We start from the raw sequence: 23,713 nt of genomic DNA, 5'->3' as shown, positions 1-23,713 counted from the left end.
ATCTTTGACGGTAGATCCTGTTTATTGACTAATTGATGTTGATTTTGATCCAACATAGTGAGTATTCGAGGTTCTGTTTTATTAGAAGACAGATTTATTGGTTACCAATCTTCAGTTCGACTTCACTATCAATACTGCATCAGTTGACTCAACCGGTTGATAGTGCAATAGGATCGAACATTGTTGATTAGTAAATTTATCTGCTAAGAAAACATGACGTCGTTTATTCATTATGTTTCTATCGGCTATTTAGTTGATAATTTGAGCTTCCACGTGTATAATATGCTTTCACGATTTTATTGAAATATAAGTAGATCTACCGATTGCTAGTCTTTGATTTAGGGTCCTACTGTCAATGCTGCATCAGCTGATTCGACCTGTTGACAGTACAATAGATTGAGTTTAGTTAGTTTATAGATTTATTTATATCCAATGGATGAATGCTTGAATGCTATACGACAAAATCATTGGAATCGACTATTTAGCCGATAGCCTTCTTATTGAGGATACACCGGCTATTTTAATGCTTGTACTTGTTTTTTGTCTTGGTCGAAAGCTAATATGATTCTCAATTAATATAAACGCTTTCATACCCACTCTTTGTACTTTTGCATGTTTTCATGATCATCGACTGTTAGATCTACATAATTAACACTTGTTAATTGCCGATAATGCCTATTTCATTTACTTCACATCATGAACATGCTGGACATCGACTATTTGGTCGATAGCCTTATCTCATCGGCTCTTTAGCCACATATTTAGAACTGTCTAGAGCAACACCAGCATGTTCCACCTTAAATTACTTATCAAACTTTACTTCTTGTCAATTGCAGGGTTAAATTGACGGCACGCCTCAAGTCACGACCATCCGGTCCTATTTTTTCGAAGTCCTGGGAGATCTCGGGATCTGCTCCGCGCGGCTTCTCCTGACTTGATGTGTTGAACGCATTCATCACATTTTTGTGTCAACAAGAAGGGTGGTTAAATTGAGATTGATCAATAGCTTGGATAATTGCCCTTCCAAAGAAGACGACGTCTAATCAAGGCACCAACACCAACACCTATGTTGTTGTTGGAGCATCTTCAGTAAGACCTCTAAACACACCATTTCATAGGATTTAGGGTCTAACTAGTGATCAACATATTGCGCATAGGGGATCCAAGGGTAGCACACGAGTATACTTGTTCATGTACCTTATTTCTAGTTGAGAACAACTTCTCTATTGTACATGTGCTCGGTTGCAGGGGTGCTGATGAGCCAAGGGTTTGTGGCTAAGAACTAATATGAAGATACATGGGACCCTACCCCTCGTTATATAGTCCAGAGGGTAGGGTTTGTATCAGGCAACCCTAATCGTATCCGGTGTTTCCTAGTTCATTACGAAGAATAGGAGTCGGACCCGAGTAGTTCTCTTACTCATAGATTGGCTTCTAAGTATATCTAGTCTATGCCTTGTCTACAAGTAGTCGAGATACCCCATCCATTTTGGACCTCCTGGGTAGCTTGCTCGGCCTAGATCGTACTAGTCGAAGGTTTCTGTTGAGTATTATTACCTCTTAGGGTTAATGCCATGACAGATTGATTAAATCCCAGACTGATTCTCCAAACCAGTCAGGGACTTGGGGACTACACTCATCGTGTGCGCTCGCGCCCACACTATGGTCCATTAAGGGAAGAATGATGGGCCTTAGCCAGCCCACTTCGGAGAAAAGCATTAGCGTCCAAAAGACGGACCAAGAGGGCAAATCCGCTCCCAAGTCACCCGCGCCCGAGGGCTTGGCTCGGCTCACCAGGTTCCCGACCTTAGAAGGTGATAGCCAGCCAAGGGAGGACACAAGCACCTCCATATTGCTCGGGCAGGCTTCCGATCCCAACCGATGTGAAGAATATTCCCTAGAATCAATAAGGCGTTCAGAGCCTGACAGATGGACAGAGTCGCTAGGCTCTAGGCCCTTCTAGGACTCTATCTCCTTACTCCCGTGAAACCATGTCAGCCATCTCCAACCAGGGTTGCACTCGCGAGGACATGACACAATGCGACAAGGTCAAACACGTGTCTAGCGTGTGTGTGCGCCTAGGCTCGACTTTCAGTCTCTCTGTGTGGCTGGACCCTTAGCGTGCGATGAACGCTAAGAGAAGGCGAACCCGGATAAGGCACAACGACAACTGCATCTTATAATAGTTAGCTCCAGGCTCCAGCAAAGGATGTCAAGGATGGTTCAATATTGTCGGCCATGACCAAGAGATGAGGGATGGCACTTGGTGCTACAACCAATTGAAGATTAGGACACTGTCGAAAGAATTAGCTCTAGCAATACCTAGCAGCTAATCGCGTAGGCTGAATTAGATCGTAACACATAAGACATAGGGATTATACTGGTTCGGACTCATGGAGTCTGTACGTCCAGTATAAAGGTGGGTCTTTGTATTTGTATGCTCTGTTACAGGGCTGCTGCTCCTAGCTATGCGTTATAATGAAGTAGATGGGGATGGATAAGATCCCCATTGAGGGACCCCTACTCCCCGACCGGCTAGCAGATTGGCTTCCTAGCTCGTTGATTGATTCGATCCTATCACGTGGATACGATGGCGCTGTATATCCTCGAGATGAATTGATCGCCAAACTAACGGATTCACCTGGCCTTTGTGGGCCTCATCCCTCATCGCCTCCGGCCTGATAGATAGTCATAGTCGAATATACGTACAGGTACCCTAGGCCCATTCATCCGATGGTAGCCCCATAGGACCTGATGACAAGCTAGTCGGGTAGTGGCTGCCACGAACCCCTGTAATCCTCGGGTGTCACAGGTCTCGAAATTAGCATTCCTCGGGTACCGAGGTCTGGTACTTGAGCGGACTAAATACACCCTTAGAGCAAGTATAATAGCAGGCTGTAAGCCAACTAAATGCTGAGGTGGAGAAGAGAGGGGAGAAGCGGGCTGTAAGCTTACAGCTGATTTGGACACAAAAACCAAGAAAGTCTGTGAGAGAGACAAGTGGGTCATATATTGACTGTAAAGAGCTGACTACTGTATGAGTGAACTGAAAAAAGGCTGCAAAGAACGTTACAGCCAGCAAGCCGACTATATTATTAGGACTATATTATTAGCGTTGCTGTGAGTTATTAGCATCTTGTGCACATGGACTCCGGTTCCCCAGGTGCTCGAGTGCCTGCACAGGCCTTGGACATCGTGCATCATAGAGTTCTGTTCGAATTGACAGGACCGGAAGCTTGTACCGCCTCCTGTCCTTCTTTGCTCGTAGACTTCGTAGTACTGTTGCGCTCGCGATCATCCTAGGTCGCCGTACCTGTATCCTGGAAAAAGGAGAGATGCCCGTCGCCCCGACTTGCCTGCTAGAAAGAAAGAAGGTAACAAGTTGCCCGTGCGTTACAGCAAGGATATATAGTTTATTGTGCGAATAAGTAGACAACCTATGGATTAGAGATCTATTGTTTAACATGATGTGTTTTAATTCGTCTTAGAATTAGAATTCATGCCATGCCTTAATGCACGTTGCTCAAGTTCATATGGGCATGAGAGGCTTCAAGATATATCTCCCAACCTGAAATTACCTAGTAGTTTCCATATGTGCTATGTCAACAGTGTTTGATACAGTAAGAACTAAGAACAGGGATTAACGTCCCTGTTGTTCTAAAAAAAATTAATGTTTTAAAGTATCTTATATTGAGAAATAACCTAAAATAAAGTTATAGTACTCAAAGAATATGCAACTTTATAGTTGACGATTTTTTCATTTGAAATCATTTAGGTCAAAGATATTCGTTTAAATATCAATTATTTTCAAATTTATTTTTTTGAATTTTTAAATGACCTCGGACGAAGAAATAACCTAAACAAAAGTTGTATTACTTCATCTAAAACTTTGCAATTCAAGTTTTTTTCGTTTGAATTTGTTTAGAGTCTCCAATATACATTACAATATTCATTAAAGTGACTAAAAAGGAATATATCAACCACTTAGTCACAAGTAACTTTGAGATACAGTGGTAAGAATGCAACACGCGAGTCCTGAGGTCGTGAGTTTGATCCCCGCTGCAGCCACCTGTGTGTAGTATGAGCAATATGGTTAGCCAAATTTTATAAATCATGATTATATTCAAATCCTAATATGCCCTGTAAAACCAAACGGAGAGTATCATATATTGAGCTGTGCTCATATAACTCAACCCATGCATATATATTGGCATGCACTTTAGGAGTTTAGGTGGCGGGTCTCGATCACTCGATATTATCCTTTGTAATAACAATGTTATGCGGGCTACGCGTGCCAACAACAATAGTACGTGTCTAATTTTTATCTTTTGTGTAATTAATTAAAAAGGTTGTTCATCCAAATTTGTTCCCTACAATTGGGATGCAACAATAATCATCATTAGCACATTGTAGAAGTTCCAAATTAATCAAGTAGGGACTACTCACTACCGGAAACGTCAAATTTGTCGAGTGTTTTTATGTTTGCCGAGTGTATTCTCTCGGGTACTCGGCAAACAAGTTCTTTGCCGAGTGCTGTGCTAAAAACACTCGGCAAAAAAAAACATTCGGTAAAGAGAAGGTTTACCGAGTGTCAAAAAAAAAACACTCGGCAAATAGAGAGTTTGCCGAGTGTTTTTTTTTACATTCGGCAAAGAAATAAAATCTTTTTTTGGGAAAGAAGCAGAAGAAAAAAATAAAAAAAAACTTTGCCGAGTGCTAAGATCTAGGACACTCGACAATTAAAAAAACCTTTTTTCTGGGAAAGAAGGAGAAGAAAAAAATAAAAAAAAACTTTGCCGAGTGCCCAGATCTTGGACACTCGGCAAAGGAAAAAAAAATCTTTTTTCTAGGAAAGAAGCATAAGAAAAAAAAATGAAAAAAAACACTTTGCCGAGTGCCCAGATCTAGGACACTCGGCAAAGGAAAAAAATCTTTTTTCTAGGAAAGAAGGAGAAGAAAAAAATAAAAAAAACTTTGCCGAGTGCCCAGATCTAGGACACCCGGCAAAGGAAAAAACCACTTAATTAACCGCCGTCGCCCCTCCCCTCCCTCCCCTCAGCTCCCCTCCCTCCTCCCCTGCCTCCTCCCAGATCCGCCGCCCGTGCCCTCTCTCCAGCGCCACCGCGCCGCGCCGCTCCCCTCCCTCCCTCTCCGGCGCGCCCCTGCCCTCCCCCCTCTCTGGATCCGGGCGCCGTCCCCTCCTCCTCCTCCCCGAATCCGGCCGCCGCCGCTCCCTCCCCTTCCTTCTTCCCTGCGGGCGCCCCTCCCCTCCCTTCTTCCCCCGCCGGCGCCCGGCCCTTCCCTCCCTTCTTCCCCCGCCAGCGGCCCGCCCCTCCCCCTTCTTCTTCCCCGGAAGGCATCCCTCCCTTCCCCCTTCTTCTTCCCCGGTGGGCGCCCCTCCCCTCCCTTCTTTCCCCACCGGCGTGGAGGGCCAAGGCGAGCTCCAGGCCGATGGATCCGCGGCAGGTGGTCCTCGCGACGGCTGCTGGCATTGGATCCTACGAGGACCAAGGGGAGCTCCACGACGGTGGATCCGCGGCGGGTGGGCCTCGTGACAGCGGCATGTGTCGGATCCGGCTACTGGGGCTCGGATCCGGCGCCCGGCGTGGGTCCGAGGTAGGTCAGTTCTCCCCATCTCCCTCTCTTTTCCTCTCTTCATCTCCCTCACTCTCTCCCTCGTCGGTGATCAGATCCACGGCGGCGGCGGACGGATCCGGCGGGGAGCAACAACGTGGAGGCGGTGGATCCGGTGGGGAGGTGCCCTCCGATGGCGGATCCGGCAGGGAGGAGCGCGCCGGCGGGCGGCGGGGCGTGGTGGTGGTGGTGGCGTGGTGGTGGTGGTGGTGGTGGCGGCGGCGGGGCTTGTTTTTTTCCCCGAAAAATGTTTGCCGAGTGTTTTTTTTTTACTCGGTATAGTCTTTGCCGAGTGCCCGACGTTTGACACTCGGCAAATAGCTCTTTGCCGATAAAACATTTATCGAGTGTCGTTCGCTTTGCCGAGTATTTTTAGGGCTTTGTTGAGTGCGCTCTGTATCCAGCAGTAACTGATTAATTGTTGCTAGTCGTGGAATATAATAGTGCATGCATGATACAGCATCCCCTCGTTTTTATCTTTAAATCTTGTCTACTCTCACCTGCCACAACAAGGACGCATGCATGCAGCTCCAGTAACGAATCGTCTACTGCCCTTGAATTAGGTGGGGGCGACTGGCCACGTGGAGCGAGCAATTATGTGGCACCGTACCGACACATTTGTCGGTAGGGTAATCACGAGAAGAGAGAAGTCTACACGGCACTAATAAAATATATACAAGCGTGCGTTCTGTTTGGAGCGGTATCAAGCAGACGTGAAATGTGATACCGCTTGTGATTTCACGTCTGCTTGACCTGGCCAAATGGGCCGCGCGACAGGACATGGCCCACCAGTTACGAACGAGCTGGCCCGCGCGTGCAGTGTCGGTGGTCCAGTCGAGCGTCATCGTGCCAGGCCGTCGTGAACTGCTGCACGTCTGGGCCTTTCTGGGCACGCTGGGGCTCCCATCCCACTTCGCAGCGTGCTCACAAGCTTTGTAGGCTTCCGTTTGTTTGCTGCCATTCGCGCCGCGGGAGCGAGCGGACCGTCCGTCCGTCCGTCGTGCACAGCGACCACTGCGGCGTGGGCAGTACACGACTAGCTGTCGGTCCAATCCTTTTCACTTCACAACGGCATGCAATGCAATGGGTCTGCGTCACGCTCGCGGACCGCCAAATTACTAGTCATAGATAGAGAGGAGTAGATAAAATAAAAGGCGGGTGGTGTCCCCTACTGACATTCTAAACTTATTTTTACTGACGCTTTTACCAACTGCGAGTGTGAAAGTATCCGGGAATCATTGCACCCTAAAGTCACTTGTGACCGAGCACCAGAAACAATACCCTAGTATTTAGTCAACAAAATTTTCAAATGGATATTTGAAGCCCTAAACGATTTGAAATAAAAAAAGTTTCAACTACAAAGTTTTAGATCTCGTCGAAATCTATAACTTTGCTTTACCATTTTTCTATTCGAGGTCATTTGAGAAAATTACAAAAGAAATGTAAATTTTAAAATCATTAATCTTAAAACATAATTTTCGAGCACTAAATAATTTCAAATGAAAAACTAATTAACTACAAAGTTGTTACACGAATTTATTAAGTGAGGTGCATATTGGACATTTGTCCTTACTCAGCCATTCATCACCACTAAACTAGTGGAGAAGCTGCTCTGTGACTTTTTGTGCAAACTAGTTTGGTGATGAATGGCTGAGTAAGCGCAAGTACATTTGTCCTTCCTCAATCATTCATCACCAAATAGAGAAGCTGCTCTATGACTTTTTTTTGCCATCCACTAGTACAAGTATTTTTATGATTTGTTATTTGTCATTGTGTTATAACATGTTTTTGTCTATTATAAAAATAATTATAAATTGCTAATTGTCTTTGTGCCAACATAAATTAGATTTTATCAGATTTGTGGTTTTATCTAACGAGTTTTTATTGTGGGAATTAAAAATTGTTGCATACACAAATTGCAATGAACTAAAGCTGCAATTTTCATAAAATATATGTAATAACCATCGTTTGAAAGGGAATTAAAATTCAGGCATCTGAATTTTATTTACACATGATTACATAGTAGTTGATGGCTACTGGGTCAGCTGCAAGGCAACACGCTCCATTGTCGTTCTCGCTTACCAAGAAGTTAAATATTTTTAACTTATACAAGAGAACATTAATATTTATAGTATATAATTAGTATATTAGATAGATCATCTATTTTTATAACAAACTTATTTAAAGATATAAACGTTTTTAACTTATTTGATTGACACGAATACCGTAGCGACGTTTATTTTGAGACGGGAGATCGAGTTGAACAATGAAACCATGAGCTAGCTAAGCACACACACGGCACACATAATCACGATTATACGCTCCGGCTGTACTGGCATACTGCAGGGCATTATTCCATATTAAAAATCGCACGACGATCAGCAGGGACCGATCGAGAACTAGGTTAGCTAGCCTTGAGCTTGCCGATGAACTCCTGCATGCTCCGGTAGCTGGTGCCTCCCTCGGCGACGGCCTTGGCGGCCTCCTGGCTGGCCCTCGCCGCCCCTGCCCTGACCGCGGCGTCAGCCATCGCCGCCTTCACCTTCTCCCCAATCTCCCTCCCGCTCACTACCCCGTCCTCCCCGTCCCAGCTCCAGCGCTCCATCCACACCCCGACGCCGCCGCTCTCCAGCGCCATGGCGTTCAGGCGCTGGTCGCCGCCCCGCGGCCACGCCAGCAGCGGCACGCCGCAGGCCGCCGCCTCCGTCACGGAGTTCCACCCGCTGTGGCTCAGGAACAGCGCCACGGCGGCGTGGCGAAGCACGGCATCCTGCTCCACCCACCCCTTGGTCACCAGACCGCGGCCCTTCACGCGCTCCAGGAACTCGTCGCCGAGGACGTCGCGCGGCTCGGCCGTGTCCTCGCGGTCGACCACCGTCGTCTTGAGGACCCACAGGAACCGGCACCCGCTCGCCTCCAGCCCCGCGCCCATCTCGCGGATCTGCTCGTGGCTCACGGCGATGCGGCTCCCGAACGCGATGTACACCACCGACCTTTCCGGCTGCTCTCCCAGCCAAGCAATGACAGGGGAGGAGGAGGCCGCCGCCGCCTGCTTCTCACCGCCGGCGCCGTCTGTGCTGCTGCTGCTGGTTGACGATGACGATTTGAGCAGGCCGATGGCGTACACCGGCGGGAACCCAGGGACCACCTTGCCATCTCTCAGGGCAGCAAGCGCCATGGGCTCCAGTGCGTCGAACGTGTTCACCAGGATGCCGTCGGCTTGGCTCAGCGCACGGCCGTTGTCAATGAACTGCTTGGTGAAGAGGTGGTTCAGATCGTGCAGCGGCTGCGGGAGGGAGGACTGCCGGATGCGACGCACGCCGGGGATGTCAACGTCACCGACGCCGACGCCTGCTGCACCTCCGTCGTCCTGCTTCTTGTCGAGGTGGATGGGGAAGTAGGCGACGAGGGAGAGCATGGTGGCGCTCGAGATGAACAGGACGTGGCATGGCAGCTGCAGCTGCTTCGTGACTGGAATCACGTGGGAGGCGAGGGTCACGTCGGTGACGACGGCTGAGACGCGCGGGGTGGCGCCGGCGATGAGCCGGTCGAGGAGGTGGGCCGAGCGGCGCAGGGCCTCCCACCGGAGCAGAAACGGATCGGTGCCCGGGAACGCGGAGGCGTCCAGCGGCAGGAGGTTGAAGTCGACGCGCTGGATGCGTGGGAACGCTGCGAACAGCGCTGCGAAGTGGTCGGCCTCGGCGTCGGACACTGTCGGGAGGACGGTCATGACGGAGCAGTGGACACCGTGGCTCGAGAGAGCCGTGATGAAGCGGAAGAAGGGGACGAGGTGGGCCATCCCGGCGCTTGGGATGAACATGACGTGCGCCGCGCCGCCGTCGAGCTCTCCGGGGACCGCCATTGAGTGGCCGAACACTCGTGGTTTCTTCGCAACGAGCTCGCCGTTCCGTTGTATGCGTGTGGTTTGGTTTCCAGTGGGAGCAGAGCGTGGAACTATATCTATATAGCAGGCAGTAGGCGCTATGCTTACATTATATCAAAATTGATATACCAAAAAAAAGTAAAAGCGACTTATAATTTAGGACAGAGCGAGTAGGTCTTTGTTACGACTTTAGTAGTTCAGTTATAATTTGTAAATTTTATGAGCTTAGCATTAGGAGTTACTATATTTCAGGTGTGTAAATTTTCAGCGCATAGATTGAGCTGTCCCGCTTATTTTATTCCGGCGAGCCCTCCATGGTAAAATCCATTTCACAAACCACCATGCAAACGTAAAATTGCTTGATTTTATTTCTCTAAGTAGTAGTTTTTGTGCAACAAATTTGATTGCAATCTTAAATTATGTACCTTTGTGAGTCGGACTGGAAAAAAAGGCCAGTTGTTTGAAGCCGAAAAAATCATGCCTAGCCACAACCGTCCCACTGGATGAGTCGGCCCAGTCTTGGACCTAGGCTTGGTTAGTCCGCTCGTGCAATTTTAATGAAAATAAAATACATCGAGCTAGGTTCCGACCAATTTTTTTTTTCCGAGGAACTTGTGCCTAGGCCCAATCCACAATGGCTTGTGGGCCGAGCCAAGACCAGCGGGCTCAGGCCGGGCTTGGCCAAACTTGCTCAGGTCTAAGGACCAGTCCTAAACACATCCTACCTCCATCATTAAATTTGTATTAGATTAGAAGCAGTCCCACCCCCTCGGCACCGCATTTCGATGGAGCAGGCAAAAAGGAGCTTCACGGATATTCTATATGTATTTTGATAGAGATGTACGTTCTCTTTGGAACGAAGAAAGTACTCACTACATTTTAAATTAGTATAAGACGTTTTGACTTTACTACGTATATAGTTTTTTTTTTTTGCTATACACCTAAATATACATTATGTCAAAAACATCTTATAATTTAAAATACAGAGTATATATATATATATATATATATATATATATATATATATATATATATATATATATATATATATATATATATATATATATATTTCGGTAGATCTGTTCCACCGTGGATTTTAGGGGCAGTGTAAAAAGCCTGATGAAGTGGGGCAACAGGACCACCCAATGCAGACGCAGTAGACTCCAACCAAACGCTTGTGAAGTCAGGGCATGTTTATTTTATTGTCCAAAAAATACAAAATCTGCCACGTCTAAGCTTACACAACCACAATTATTATCTATTTTACTAGTCAATGGTTAGCTGCTACTGCTAGCATATATAATTTGATTTGCCTTACGTCATGTGATCCTGAAACTCGTCTTCACTTCGAGAACACGTGCAAGCAATAATATGCATGCAATACTAAAGAAATGTACGTGATTCGCTCTCGCCATGCACATCACACACGACACTTGCATTGTCATAGCATAATACATAACATGAAGAGATGGGCTCTTCTGATCTATCTGCGTTAAAGACTGACCGACCGACCGCTTTTCCTCTGTGGCTCGCGGTTGTATTGTACAACCGACCAACTGTACGTTAACCAGATGTCACCGGCCGCAACAAGGACACGTTCTATCTATCGATCTCTGGTTAACGTAGTCTGGTAGGCTGGTACAATTGTTTTAAACAAAAAAAACGCACGCTTGTATTTAGTGCCTTGTAGACTTCCCGTCACTAGTAGAAAATAGACCTTTTGTCTCGGCACCATTTTTAGAGTTACTCCTGACATTTTTTAAACTCGGGAGTGAAGAAGATTTAATCCCGGCTATACCCTCGAGCCGGGAGTAAAGGTCGCTGCCCAACGCTGCTGGCTCGGCAGGCAAACCTTTAGTCCCGGTTCGAGGCTATAACCGGGACTAAAGATCGACATTTAGTCCCGGCTAGAGCCACTAACAGGGACTAAATGTTTAATCCCGGCTGGAGGCTTTAAACGGGAATAAATATTGCTCTTTGTTCCTGGTTATAACCTCTAACCGGGAATAAAGCTTCCGCCAGTAGTTATTAAAAAAATAAATAGTTTTAATTTATTAGTTTCATTTATATTCTTTTCTTAAGTATACTTTGATTTTTAGAGTCTTTTGTTGAAAAAATAGTTTTAGATTTTAGGGGAAAATTATAATTTTCACACATAAGTTTTTAAGTTTTATTTTACCGTATTTCGACGCAAAAAATTCTAGTGTTTTCAATATATAATTCACCGTATTTCGTCTCACGCGGCACAAAGAAAAATGTAATAATAAAAATAATTATCAGAAAAACCTAAGATCTTGTGTGGGCCCATATTTTGGGGGTAAATGACTGCCAAAAAAATTTCAAACCATTTCGACATAGGCGGAGTCGACGTGCTTCACAGAGGTATATAGAACCTTTCGTCGAACCTTATCTATATACTTAGGTTCTCTAGGATTCTGAGGTCCATGTGCTTTCCAGTGCCGGATTGGTCTCAAACTTTTTCTCAAGACTGCAAATGCCCTGTGTGGGGCCACCGCCAAGTTTGAGATTTTTTCTGAGCTGGTTTGGTGCTTTTTGCACTTTAATTGAATTTCCGCGTGAATTCACCGATTAATTATACGTTGAACTGAGTCCACCCTCGAAAAGATCCGGAATGGTGTCAAACTTTGACAAATGGTCTCTTGTGCCCTAGGTGACAAATCTCTATGGAGGTCGGCGCAAAATTCTAGTGTTTTCAATATATAATTCACCGTATTTCGTCTCACGCGGCACAAAGAAAAATGTAATAATAAAAATAATTATCAGAAAAACCTAAGATCTTGTGTGGGCCCATATTTTGGGGGTAAATGACTGCCAAAAAATTTCAAGCCATTTCGACATAGGCGGAGTCGACGTGCTTCACAGAGGTATATAGAACCTTTCGTCAAATCCTATCTATACACCTAGGTTCTCTGGGATTCTGAGGTCCATGTGCTTTCCAGTGTTGGATTGCTCTCAAACTTTTTCTCAAGACTACAAATGCCCTGTGTGAGGCCACCACCAAGTTTGAGATTTTTCTGAGCTGGTTTGGTGCTTTTTGCACTTTAATTGAATTTCCGCGCGAATTCACCGATTAATTATACAATTATTGATGAAGAACTTAAAGATTTATGTTAAAATGATGTGAAAACAAATTTTCTGTCGAAAACCAATAGATTTAATGATTTTAATTAAAGTCTATATTTTTGCATTAATGAAAATAGTGATTATTAGTTGCATTATGTTCAATATTTATAATTAAAAAGACAATAGTTTAGGTCACATATTTTTCTTGTGTGCAGTAAATCAAAATAAATTTTATTACTTTTTTTAAAAAATATTATGCCTAGTATTTAATTTACTAAGCAAATAATAAGAATTTAACATTTAAATAAAAAGAAATATATATAATACACTAACCAACCAAAAAACTGGCGCGAAGTGAATTTTCCAGCCCCCTTTAGTCCCGACTTCGATCACGGCCCGGGACGAAAGGTGGGCTGCATTTGGCGGCCCGCCAAAAATTACCTTTAGTCCTGACTGGTGGTTGGAGCCAGGACTAAAGGACCTTTAGTCCCGGCTGATTATTGGAGCCGGGACTAAAAGTGGACCTTTAGTCCCGGCTGGTGTTAGGAGCCGGGACTAAAGGTCCCTCTCCTATATATGTCAGCTCCCTTCTCTTCCTCCTCTCACTTCTCGTCTTCGACTTCATCGTCATCAGCGAGCCACGCCGTCACCAACCGCCGCCGATTCGGCTCACCGTCACCAGATCGTGGATCTCGGCCACCCCGATGCCGCCCTCCTCACCGGAGGAGCCCCCGACACCGCGCCCGTCACCGGAGGAGCCCCGAGACGATGCCCCACGCGCGCCGCCTCTCGCCATGGCCCCCACACCGGCCTGCACGCGCCACCGACCTCCCCACCGACGGCGCCCCCCCCCCCCGCAGGCACTCCACGACGCCGGCGCGCGCCTCCCCACCGACGACGCCCCTCCGCGGGCACTCCATGACGCCCACGCGCCGCCTCTCGCCAGCATTTGCACGACGCCCCGTGCGCACCGCCTCTCGCCGCGGCCCACGCCGGCCTCCACGCGCCACCGGCCTCCCCACCGACGGTGGCCCCCCGCGGGCACACTCCACGCGACGCCCGCGCTCGCCTCCCCGGCCACCGACACTGGCCGGCCGCCCCGCGCAGGCACCACCGCCCCCGGCCATCAATAAGTATATAATTATTTATAAATTTTATTTTTTATATATATGAAATATATATGGAAGTTTATGAAATTATATGTATGAAATGTATAAATTTATGTTATATATAATGTTATATATAATACTAAATTTCATTTTATATGTATGAAATTATATGTATGAAATGTATAAATTTACAAGTATAATACTAATTAAATTTCATTTTATATGTATGAAATTATAATAATGGGTTATATATATATATATGAAGTGTATAAATTTATATTTATATCTATGAAATGTGTATGAAATTATATGGCTAAACCCTAAACCACCCTATATATATGTAATCCATTAAAATTATATATATGACATGTATAATTTTTACTTAGGAAAAAATCTATTGTGGAGTATGAAAAAAAATTATATATCTATGAAATGTCTATGAAACCCTAATTGCATAATTATTGTTTTATAATTGTTTAGGCTCTGTATGGCCGACCCAAGAGACGATGACCTGGAGGCGAAAATGATGGATATTATCAACGCCGGCACTGAACATTGTGCCGATGTTGATAATGACCAGTAGGAAGACGACGGGAGTCAATACTTGAATCTCGATCATATTGTTGAGGAAGTTGTTCATGAAGATAATTCCAGCGAGGTATATATTTCTCAATATCTAGCTCTCATTTATTTATTATGCATACATGTAGCCGACTGGATCGACCTTTGTTTTATAATACTTTTTGTGTTTCTATGCATACATAGCCGTCTGGATCGACGACGACGACGGGGAACACAAAGAATGTTCGAGGGGCCAAAAGGCCGTTGGAAGGCCGCTACATCATCTCAGAATTCAACGTGGCTACAGGCGAACCACTAGGACAATATGCACATAAATTCATGTACCACTGTGGGTACCTTGTAAGGGACAAGCTCCCGATCAATGCCCATGAATGGAAAAAAAAATAACAATGCTCCTCATATTAGTTATGTCTCTGATAAGGACAAAGAGCTGATTTGGCAAGATGTTCTTTCACATTTCACGCTCCAAACAGATGATTATCATGAAGACATCACCCACGAAAGGTTGACGGAGCGAGTTAGGCACTGGACAATGAAGAAGATGGCCACCCAATTCCAATCTTGGAAGAAGCAGCTGTACAAATCATACGTCAAGAAGAACAAGACTCTAAATTGGAATGATAAGGGCCCAATCGCAAAGGCAAGGCCCTACTGGGAGGAATTTGTACAGTACAAGACATCAGAAGAGGGAGCGGAACAGGCGAGAAGGAACCAAGAGAATTCCAGACAAAAGCAATACCACCATAACATGGGATCTGGTGGCTACGCGACTTCCGTTCCCAAGTGGCAAAAAATGGAAGCAGACCTTATTGCTAAGGGGGTCGTACCTGAATCAGCACCGTGGCCTGAATGCATAAAGCGTTGATTTTTAGGTCATGGGGGAGGATTGGACCCAGTCACCAGGAAGCTCGTCCATGGCACAAAACTCGAAAGAGCAACAGAAAGGTTGATTCAAATTCTAAAGGCTAGAGATAGTGGACTATTCTAGCCCAACAGAGAGAAAGATGAACTGACATATTCCATTGAGACTGCTGAGCATTGTGGACGAACTAGAGGCAAAGGGGCCATACCATGGGTGCAAGGTTTCCCTAAATGGATCGGTTCGTACAGAAGCCGCCAGAGACGGAAGGATGAGGAGGCAGAGAGGATCCGCATCTTGCAGCAATATGTTATTGAGTCATGGGAAGCGGTGCTTGAATCACAAAGGCGAGAAAAAGAAATGCAAGCGAAAATGCAAGAGGAAGTCGCAAGGCAAGTGCAAATACAATTGAGTGCCCACGGGATTACAATAGCTCCGGGAATCAACATTAGCTCCGATCAGTTGAGAAGCAGTTGTGCTTCTACGGAGCTGCCTGATGCCATAAAAGATGCAGAGCTACGCTTCCCCGTGGATGACATCACTGAACCTTTTACATCATGTGAGCTGCACATTCCAAAAGATAATGGCACAGTGAAGGTGGCTATTGGTGTTGTAAACCCTATCGACCATACCCAAGAATCCATGGAGCAGCAGTACCAGCTGGATATGCTACCGTCTCGGTGGATAAAGCTATTGAAGGTTTTAGCGATGTGCCTCTTGACATTCATGGAGGTGATGGGGAGAAGACTGTGGGAGAAGCAGAGAAGTCATTCATTGCATGGCGCAAGCGCTATATCAACATTCCCGGGAAGCCGTTGCCGCATAATAGGTACAGATGAAAGTGAATGAAACAATTTTTTTTATTAATTTTATATTGCCTCTTAAATAACAATTGACTCATTATCTTCTGTACGCACACAGCAGGGCCTCCCCCAACCTAAGTCCAATAGTACAATCACCAGACTAGCATAGTGCTCTGGGCGGCGGTTACGATGGGGTAGAAGACATGGCCGCATCCCCACCATCTCCAAGATGGTCTCCACCGCTGCCGCCACCGCCTCCAAGGCGTTCCCCAACGCTACCTCGAAGGTCTCCAATGCCTGTTCCCCCACCTCCTCCCATGAACCAGAGAAGACGGCTATAAACAAATAAGCCATCTGCCCCGCCGGCGAAGACGACCAAGAAGGCCCCGTGAAACCAAGGCCAATTCCACAGAAATTGCCTGATGAAATGAGTAAAGAGGAGTTAGATGATGTGGTTAAAAAATGTCAAAGCATTCTTCTCAGGCACAGGGAAGAGGAAGCAGTAGGAGCAGAAGCACTTCCACCTACCTCCAGCTAAACTAAGGCGGATGGTGGAAGCTGAGCAGAAAAAGAGGCGGCAAGCTCATAAGCCCTCGCCACCATTAGACTTTGACCGCACTCTTAGCAAGATAATCAAGAAAGCTGCTAAAGCAGGAAAAACTATTGCACAACTCAGAGAACAAGAATTGCAATCAGTCCCTCCTCTAGTTATTGCTAATGAATATGGTTCAAACATAGATATGCTTGATATGATGGAAATACCTGCTGATAAAGAAGTGGATATGGCAGAACTTGCTAACTTTTATGCTATGAGAGGTATCGACCTTGGCGATTTCCTCTTTGAAAGTGCACCGGTAGCGGATGAATGGCAGAAATATGAGCATGGCAGGAGTCTATGGAATCCTAAGACCATCAATGAACTGGGTACACAATTGTTCAAGATAAACACCTTGTACCTCGACGCGTGTCACCGGAAAGAGTTCTATATTTTTGTCAGAATCAAAGACGACCACTGGTTCCGTGGCGATGACGTTATGTACATTGAGTTAGCTGAATTACACCAACTAGTCCACCAGAACTCTCTCGACAAGACTCTCATCAGCTGCTATTGTTTATAAGTGATTCTTTCTACTAATTAATAATAAGTCGCTACGTACGTACATGTCTGTGTTTATTATCCTCACTCTATATATATGATGCGGGTTTGAGATGGGAGAGTGCAAAAAGAGAGGGTGTACTGATATTGGTTTCATTGATCCACATATCGTATTCAAAAACCCTAAACCCCAACCAACATGGAAAGCAGAAACGGAGGCCAATATCAAGATGTTCTTAAAGAAGCAACGTGACAAGAAATGTATACTCTTCCCCTACAACTTCAGGTAAGTGTTCATAATGTTGACGATCGTGTATCCATATATATATGTTCACTGTACCTGTGAGCTAATTAATGAGTGTTAATGGACATGGCAGTGAACACTGGATATTGATGGAACTTGATCTGGAGAAAGGTCTTCTAGGCATCTGGGACTCAATGAGAAAAGAGCAAAAAGAGTTCTAAGAGATGATAGATATTATTCAGAGGTAATTGCAGTCTCACTAGCAAAACTATTCCAGTCTCTCTGCATGCAAATTAATGGTCCAAATATTTTTTATGTTATTTGGTAGTTGTTGGGAAAAGGTCTGTCAGGAACACCATATGAAACGCAAAGTGCCACTGAAAGTAGTGCTATACAAAGTAAGTACTATATACCTACCTTAGTTCAATTTCCCTATGCTCGAATGATGACGAATCTTTTTCTCGTAAAGTGGGTTCTGCTACAGCCCTAGGGGACCAATCTCTGTGGATACTATGTTTGCGAGTTCATGAGAGTGTACACAAAAAGAACTAGTCTAGAGGAAAAAAGGGTAAGTGTACACATATATATATTCTTCATACATATATATATATATATTCGTGATAGATACAATTTATTTATCATTATTCTTGATACATATATATATATACTAATATACTTTTTCTTTATCTCATATTTCAAATTGAAGACTCGTTGGTTGAAGGAAAAAACCCTAGACACACACCATCTCAAAGCAATCCAAGAGACAATAGGTGGATTTCTGAATGATCAGGTCTTAACTCCCGGCGGCGAGTTTTACTATGACCCAAATATGTGATGATGAAAGCCAAATTTCATATTGATCCAAAGAACATGTGATGATGAAATGTACAATTAATGCAAACTTTACATGTGACGATGAAATGTAATATTATGTTTTAGTTTACTTTTACTTGTGTTGCTTGCGTGCATTGATCGAGCGAAAACTTTACAGTACGCGCACGTATACGTATATTACTTTGCAGCGAATAATGCATATTCGAAAACCAAATTAAAACAAAAAAGAATCATCAATTGAAATAAGCAGAAAAAGAAAAAAAAGAACCTTTAGTCCCGGTTGGTAATACCAACCGGGAATAAAGGGGCCAGCCCAGGCGCTGGCGTGGCTACCTTATTAGTCCTGGTTGGTATCACCAACCGGAACTAAAGGTCCACTTCTATTCCCGGCTACTAGCCCTTTATTTCCAAACTCCTATTCTTGGCTACGTAACTGGGAATAAAGGGGGTTGGCAGCCGAGAATAGAAGCCCTTTTTTTACTAGTGCGTGATTACCCAATAGGCCAACACACAAATAGATGTGTCGATCAGTTACCACAAAGTTGCTCGCTCCACGTCGTAGTCCCCACCTACCCTTAATTAAAAGTGCAGTAGAATGTCCTTGTTGCGGGCGGTGAGACTGTGACAGTACAAATTTAGGCCATGTTTATTTTGCTAAAAAGTCACGACGAAAGTACTCCTTGCTAATTTACTGTTTCAGCCTGTTCGTTTGGTCGTATTTGGCTTATAAGCCATGGCTTATAAGCCATGGCTTATCAGTCAACGAACAATATTTTTCTGTCACACCAAACCAGTCAACAGTACTTTCAGCCATGACTTATAAGCCAAAGCAGCCCAAACGAACAGGACGAAAGATGGTTAGATGAGGATGCAATAGTAATGCACGTGCTATTGTATCCCACGGCACCAGCAACAATTAATCACAGTAGACCCTACGTGATGTGATTTGGAACTTCTAGGATATGCACTACCGAAATCCTTAAGTTTGCCGAGTGAAAGGATCAAGATGCGGGGGGCTGAATTGGGCTAATTCTAAATTTCTTCGCAATAAACAAGTCCTATGGTTAGCCCAATTAACCCCTTGTGCCTAGAGAAGTGTTTCTATTGATCTAACGCACAAAAGTTTAGCAACCTAGTTCCAATCCTACTCTAGCATGGCAATTCTAGGAATGTAAATGACAAAAATTGAATTGCTCAAAGTAAATGCTCAAAGTAAAAAGAGGAGAGGAAACACGGTGATGTTTTGTCGAGGTATTGGAGAGTCGCCACTCCCCACTAGTCCTCATTGGAGCACCCACGCAAGGGTGTAGCTCCCCCTTGATCCGCGCAAGGATCAAGTGCTCTCTACGGGTTGATTCTTTGACACTCCATCGTGGTGAATCACCCACAACCGCTCACAACTTGAGTTGGGTCATCCACAAGCTCCGTCAGATGATCACCAAGCTCCCAATCACCACCAAGCCGTCTAGGTGATGGCGATCACCAAGAGTAACAAACATGAACTCTCACTTGACCATGACAAGCCTAATGAGAACGGTGGATGCACACTTTGCTACTCTTGCTTCACTAATGAGGCTACTCTCTTAGATTCTCAAATCTCAATCACCTCACTAGGATCTTGCTCTTCTTGGCACTCACAAACGTGTTTCTCAGCTGTTGGAATGAGCAAAAGTGACTCCACACACGAGTAGAGCTTCTATTTATAACATGGGCTAAAAAACGAACCGTTATGTGCCTCTGTGGGGTGACCGGACGCTTCAGTCAGTACACCCCGAACTCTAGGGTTTACAGTGTGACCGAACGCTGGCAGCGTCCGGTCAGCACTGACCGGATGCGTCCGGTCATGATTTACCCTTTCTGGAACCTTACTAGAAACGACCGGACGCTGGCTCTCAGCGTCCGGTCACTTGACCTTCCAGCGTCCGGTCACACCGAATGATTTCACCTTAGTCAAATGAACTGACCGGACTCTACGCCAGTGTCTGGTCACACCGAAGCCAGCGTCCGGTCAGTATTTGACCCTCCATTCACTTCCAAACCTCGATCATATGTGAATGAAGTTTACTCCATTTGATCTTAGGCATATGTAGGAGCTACCTAGCACTAGTTAGAACAAGTGTGCACCACACCTAACTCACTAGACTCACCTAGGTCAAGCTACCCGTCCATACCCCCCTTAATAGTACGGCCAAAGGAAAAAACAAAGTCCTAAACTACTCTAAGTGTCTCTTCAACTACAATCGACACTTAGAACTAGCTCATCCTTAACCTTATCCTCCATCCTTTGAAAACCGAAACGATTTCCATTATAGGGGCATGACAACCATGATTGCCCAATCGATCTCCATTACCATGACCCAACTCAATTGTTTCTGCAAAACACACGTTAGTCATAGTAATCATGTATTGTTATTAATCGTCGAAACCCAACAAGGGGCCTAGATGCTTTGAATCTCCCCATTTTTGGTGATTGATGACAATACTACCTCGAGTATGTGAAAGAGTGAGGTTTTTAACATGCTTGGATCATATAAGCTTTAGGCAATAAGAACAAAGGTGTTAGTCAAGCTTATATGAACCAAGCCAACATGATGTACTAAAAAAGTATGAAATAAGCATGAGTACAAGTAATAAAGCTCATTTGCATCGGAGTAAAACGCGGAAGCAAAGACAAATGAGCATAACACAAGTGATATGACATATAAATAATTCAAAGTAGAGAGCACACATATCATATATCACGATCACGTAGATATCACTATCACATATATATGGTTTAATGCATGAAAATAAACACACGATGAATGCATAATAGTGTATCACACATAAAAACTCCAAATGTAATAAATAAGCTAATAAGATAACTAAGCTCCCCCTAAGCCTAACATACTCGAACCCTCTCCCCCTTTGGCATCAAACACCAAAACCTATAGGTCGGTCGGTGGGACTACAGCAGACGAGCCGGGCGCAGAGGTACGAGGTGTAAGGTGGAACTGAGTGTTGTCATCGTCTGATCTGGAACTCTGGGCTATCTGACCCTCTATAGCTAGTAGTGTCGCTGAAGTGGTCTGGGTTTGAGCTAGGACAGGTGCTGCCTGTGACTCTGCTGGTATGCCTATAGTCGGATCTAAAGATGCAACTGAGGAAGGAAGCCTCTATGTAGTCACGACGACGGGAGCTACTGTAGAAGGACCTAGGGCATACAGATGTGGCGGTGTAGGCTGCCCTATCAACTCACTGAAGGAGGCTCCAAGACTCCTAGAGACTGAAGTATTTGGCTCTAGCAGCGACGATGTCTGTGCTAGTGTGAAGCCCATCTGAAATGGAGTGAACTGCGGGGCTACCACTAGCGAAGCAAAACACTGGGACACCAACTCTATAGGAGAAGCATACTATGCTGGTGGTTGTCCTTGACTCTAAAGCCCACTAGGCTATAACACTAGAGTCGTGGAAGTGGTGACTGGCTAACCAAGCTGGGGCGTAGTCTATGGTGGTGGAGCCCCAATGGTAGTCACAACATGCTGCATAAATCCAAGGAGCTGCTGCTGCATGAGGATCTGCTGCTGATGCATGGCCTACTATTGCTACTGTAGAGCCTGAGTCTGCTGATGTATAGCTAGCTGCTGCTGCTGGATCTGCTGCTGCTGGCACTAGAACTCATCCTGCCGAGTCTAGAATTGAGCGAATGTAGCAGCTGTCTCCTGAGCCTATCATGCCTGGTCCTGCCTTATCTGCTCAAGTATAGCAAGGAGAGCGAGGTCGGTCTACGAGGCAGGTGGTGCTGAGCTGGAGCTACCAGCCTCATGGTCGTGTCGTTGAGGAGGCATCTGAGGGATGGGCTAATAGTCATCATCAGAACTATCACTGGGGTCGCTCATGACCATCCCCTCCTACTGAGCAAGCTCCTCCTCCTCTGTAGCTACAATGCCTCTGATGATATCATCCTGCTGGGCTGCAGACTCTGGCACCTCAGGGCATCGACGTGGCTGACTAGGTGCTGTAGGTGTACTGTGCCTGATCATCTGTGTCAAGTTATAGGTAGGAAACTCTGTGGTGGCACCACTATACTCAGCAATCATCTTAGGCGACTTCACTAACACAGCTCTATGGATAAGAAAAGTGACCTAGTGAGCATAGGGTAGCTGCCTGTGACCTCTAAATCCCTCAGCTATAGTGTCCTCTATCTCTGACAGAAGGAGATCCCAGATGTCGGAGACTATCTACTACATCAGAGAGTTGAGAAGCCAAAGCTGAATCTGAGTCAATCCCTCTCTATATCCCATCCTCGGGAGTAAAGTCCTTCTCATAACTGCCTCAAGCACGCGAGTAGTAGGCGTGAGATCACTAGGGTTCCTCTTCGAACCCTCGCTAAAAGGCTCTGTAAAGCAGTGACGCACCAAGTCTATAGGGGGTACCAAGCCACCATGAGGATGTTTGGGGGGTGCAGTCTATCCATAGCACACCTCATGGAGCCTGATTGGCTACTCCTGAAGCTAAGAATCTCCTTGGCCCTGGTGCTCGTCAATCGATAGTCTCTCCCACCGAATGCAAAGTGAATAAAGTGATGGTGCGGGTCAATAAATAGAGAAGCATAGAACTAGCGAACCTAAGATGGAACATATAATCCGGTCCATCCAATCAGATCTGTCAGCCTCGGCAGATATGCAAGGTAGGGGCGAATGTGCTCTCCAGCTGCTACAACAATAGACTCAATGCTGCATACTCTCTATGGTCTGAAGACTGCTCCACTATTCAGATAGGCATTGTAGAAGTCCTCCTACAGGGGGGTATAGAATCCCTCTGATGCTCTCTCATCCCTCCTGGGTGGAAACCACACCTCAAAGTCAACAAACCTCAACTGCTACACCTGCTTGGACGTGGCGGCCCTCAAGTCAAGATGGGTCACTGGAGGTGGACCCTGTGGTCTGGGCGGTGGACAAGAACCCCTCTGCTGTGTGTCAGCCCTTGGCGTGACTGGGGCACGAGTACGACCAGAGCGGCGAGGCTATGGCTGAGGTGCCAGCTCTGTCTCTACAACCTACTGGCCCTCTAGAGTCTGCTCTATCAGCTCTGCTAGTGGGGGCTGCTGCTGTGGCTCCTGCTATGACTCCCCCTGAGGCTGAGGATCCATAATGGGAAGATGTCATCCTGCCATCATGATAGTCCTAGGTGGACTACCATGAAGATGCATAATATGCTCAAGTCTACCCTACGCCTCTGGTGACAGATGATCTACTATAACAACTCCACTACGAGCTCCTCCTCTCTCAGCACGCTCTGCGGCCTCAGCGACTGTAGCTGCTCTGGCTGTCTCTGCATCAGGGTACTTGCGCTTCTTTGATGCAACCTTCTTTGTTGCCTTGCCTTTAGGATTTGTAGGCAAGCAAGGTGGATGCCTTGGATCCTCATCGCATGTACCACCACCGACATTCTTCGTGCAAGCCATTTGATGAATCTGAAGAAAGACTGCCACTGACAAAGAAACAACTGCCTCTGTCTCAGATCAACTGTCGCTGACACTTTCGAGGCTTGGCCTCGATCCTACCTCATGAGCATGGCTCTGAGTTAAACTATCAACTGCCACA

At 45.7% G+C, this 23,713-nt stretch overlaps 1 protein-coding gene across 1 annotated transcript; it reads right to left on the bottom strand.

The window, feature by feature from the left end:
* Positions 1 to 7,811: 7,811 nt before the first annotated feature.
* On the bottom strand, positions 7,812 to 9,590 carry LOC136500976 (UDP-glycosyltransferase CGT-like). Its single transcript, XM_066496464.1, has one exon. The coding sequence runs from the start codon at positions 9,494 to 9,496 to the stop codon at positions 8,039 to 8,041; it is 1,458 nt and encodes a 485-aa protein (XP_066352561.1). The 5' UTR covers positions 9,497 to 9,590; the 3' UTR covers positions 7,812 to 8,038.
* Positions 9,591 to 23,713: the final 14,123 nt, after the last annotated feature.

Source organism: Miscanthus floridulus, chromosome 13 (assembly GCF_019320115.1).
Source record: "Miscanthus floridulus cultivar M001 chromosome 13, ASM1932011v1, whole genome shotgun sequence".
NCBI classification, from domain to species: domain Eukaryota; kingdom Viridiplantae; phylum Streptophyta; class Magnoliopsida; order Poales; family Poaceae; genus Miscanthus; species Miscanthus floridulus.
Note: the sequence above shows the minus strand (reverse complement) of the source record. Positions and strands in the feature narration are given on the sequence as shown.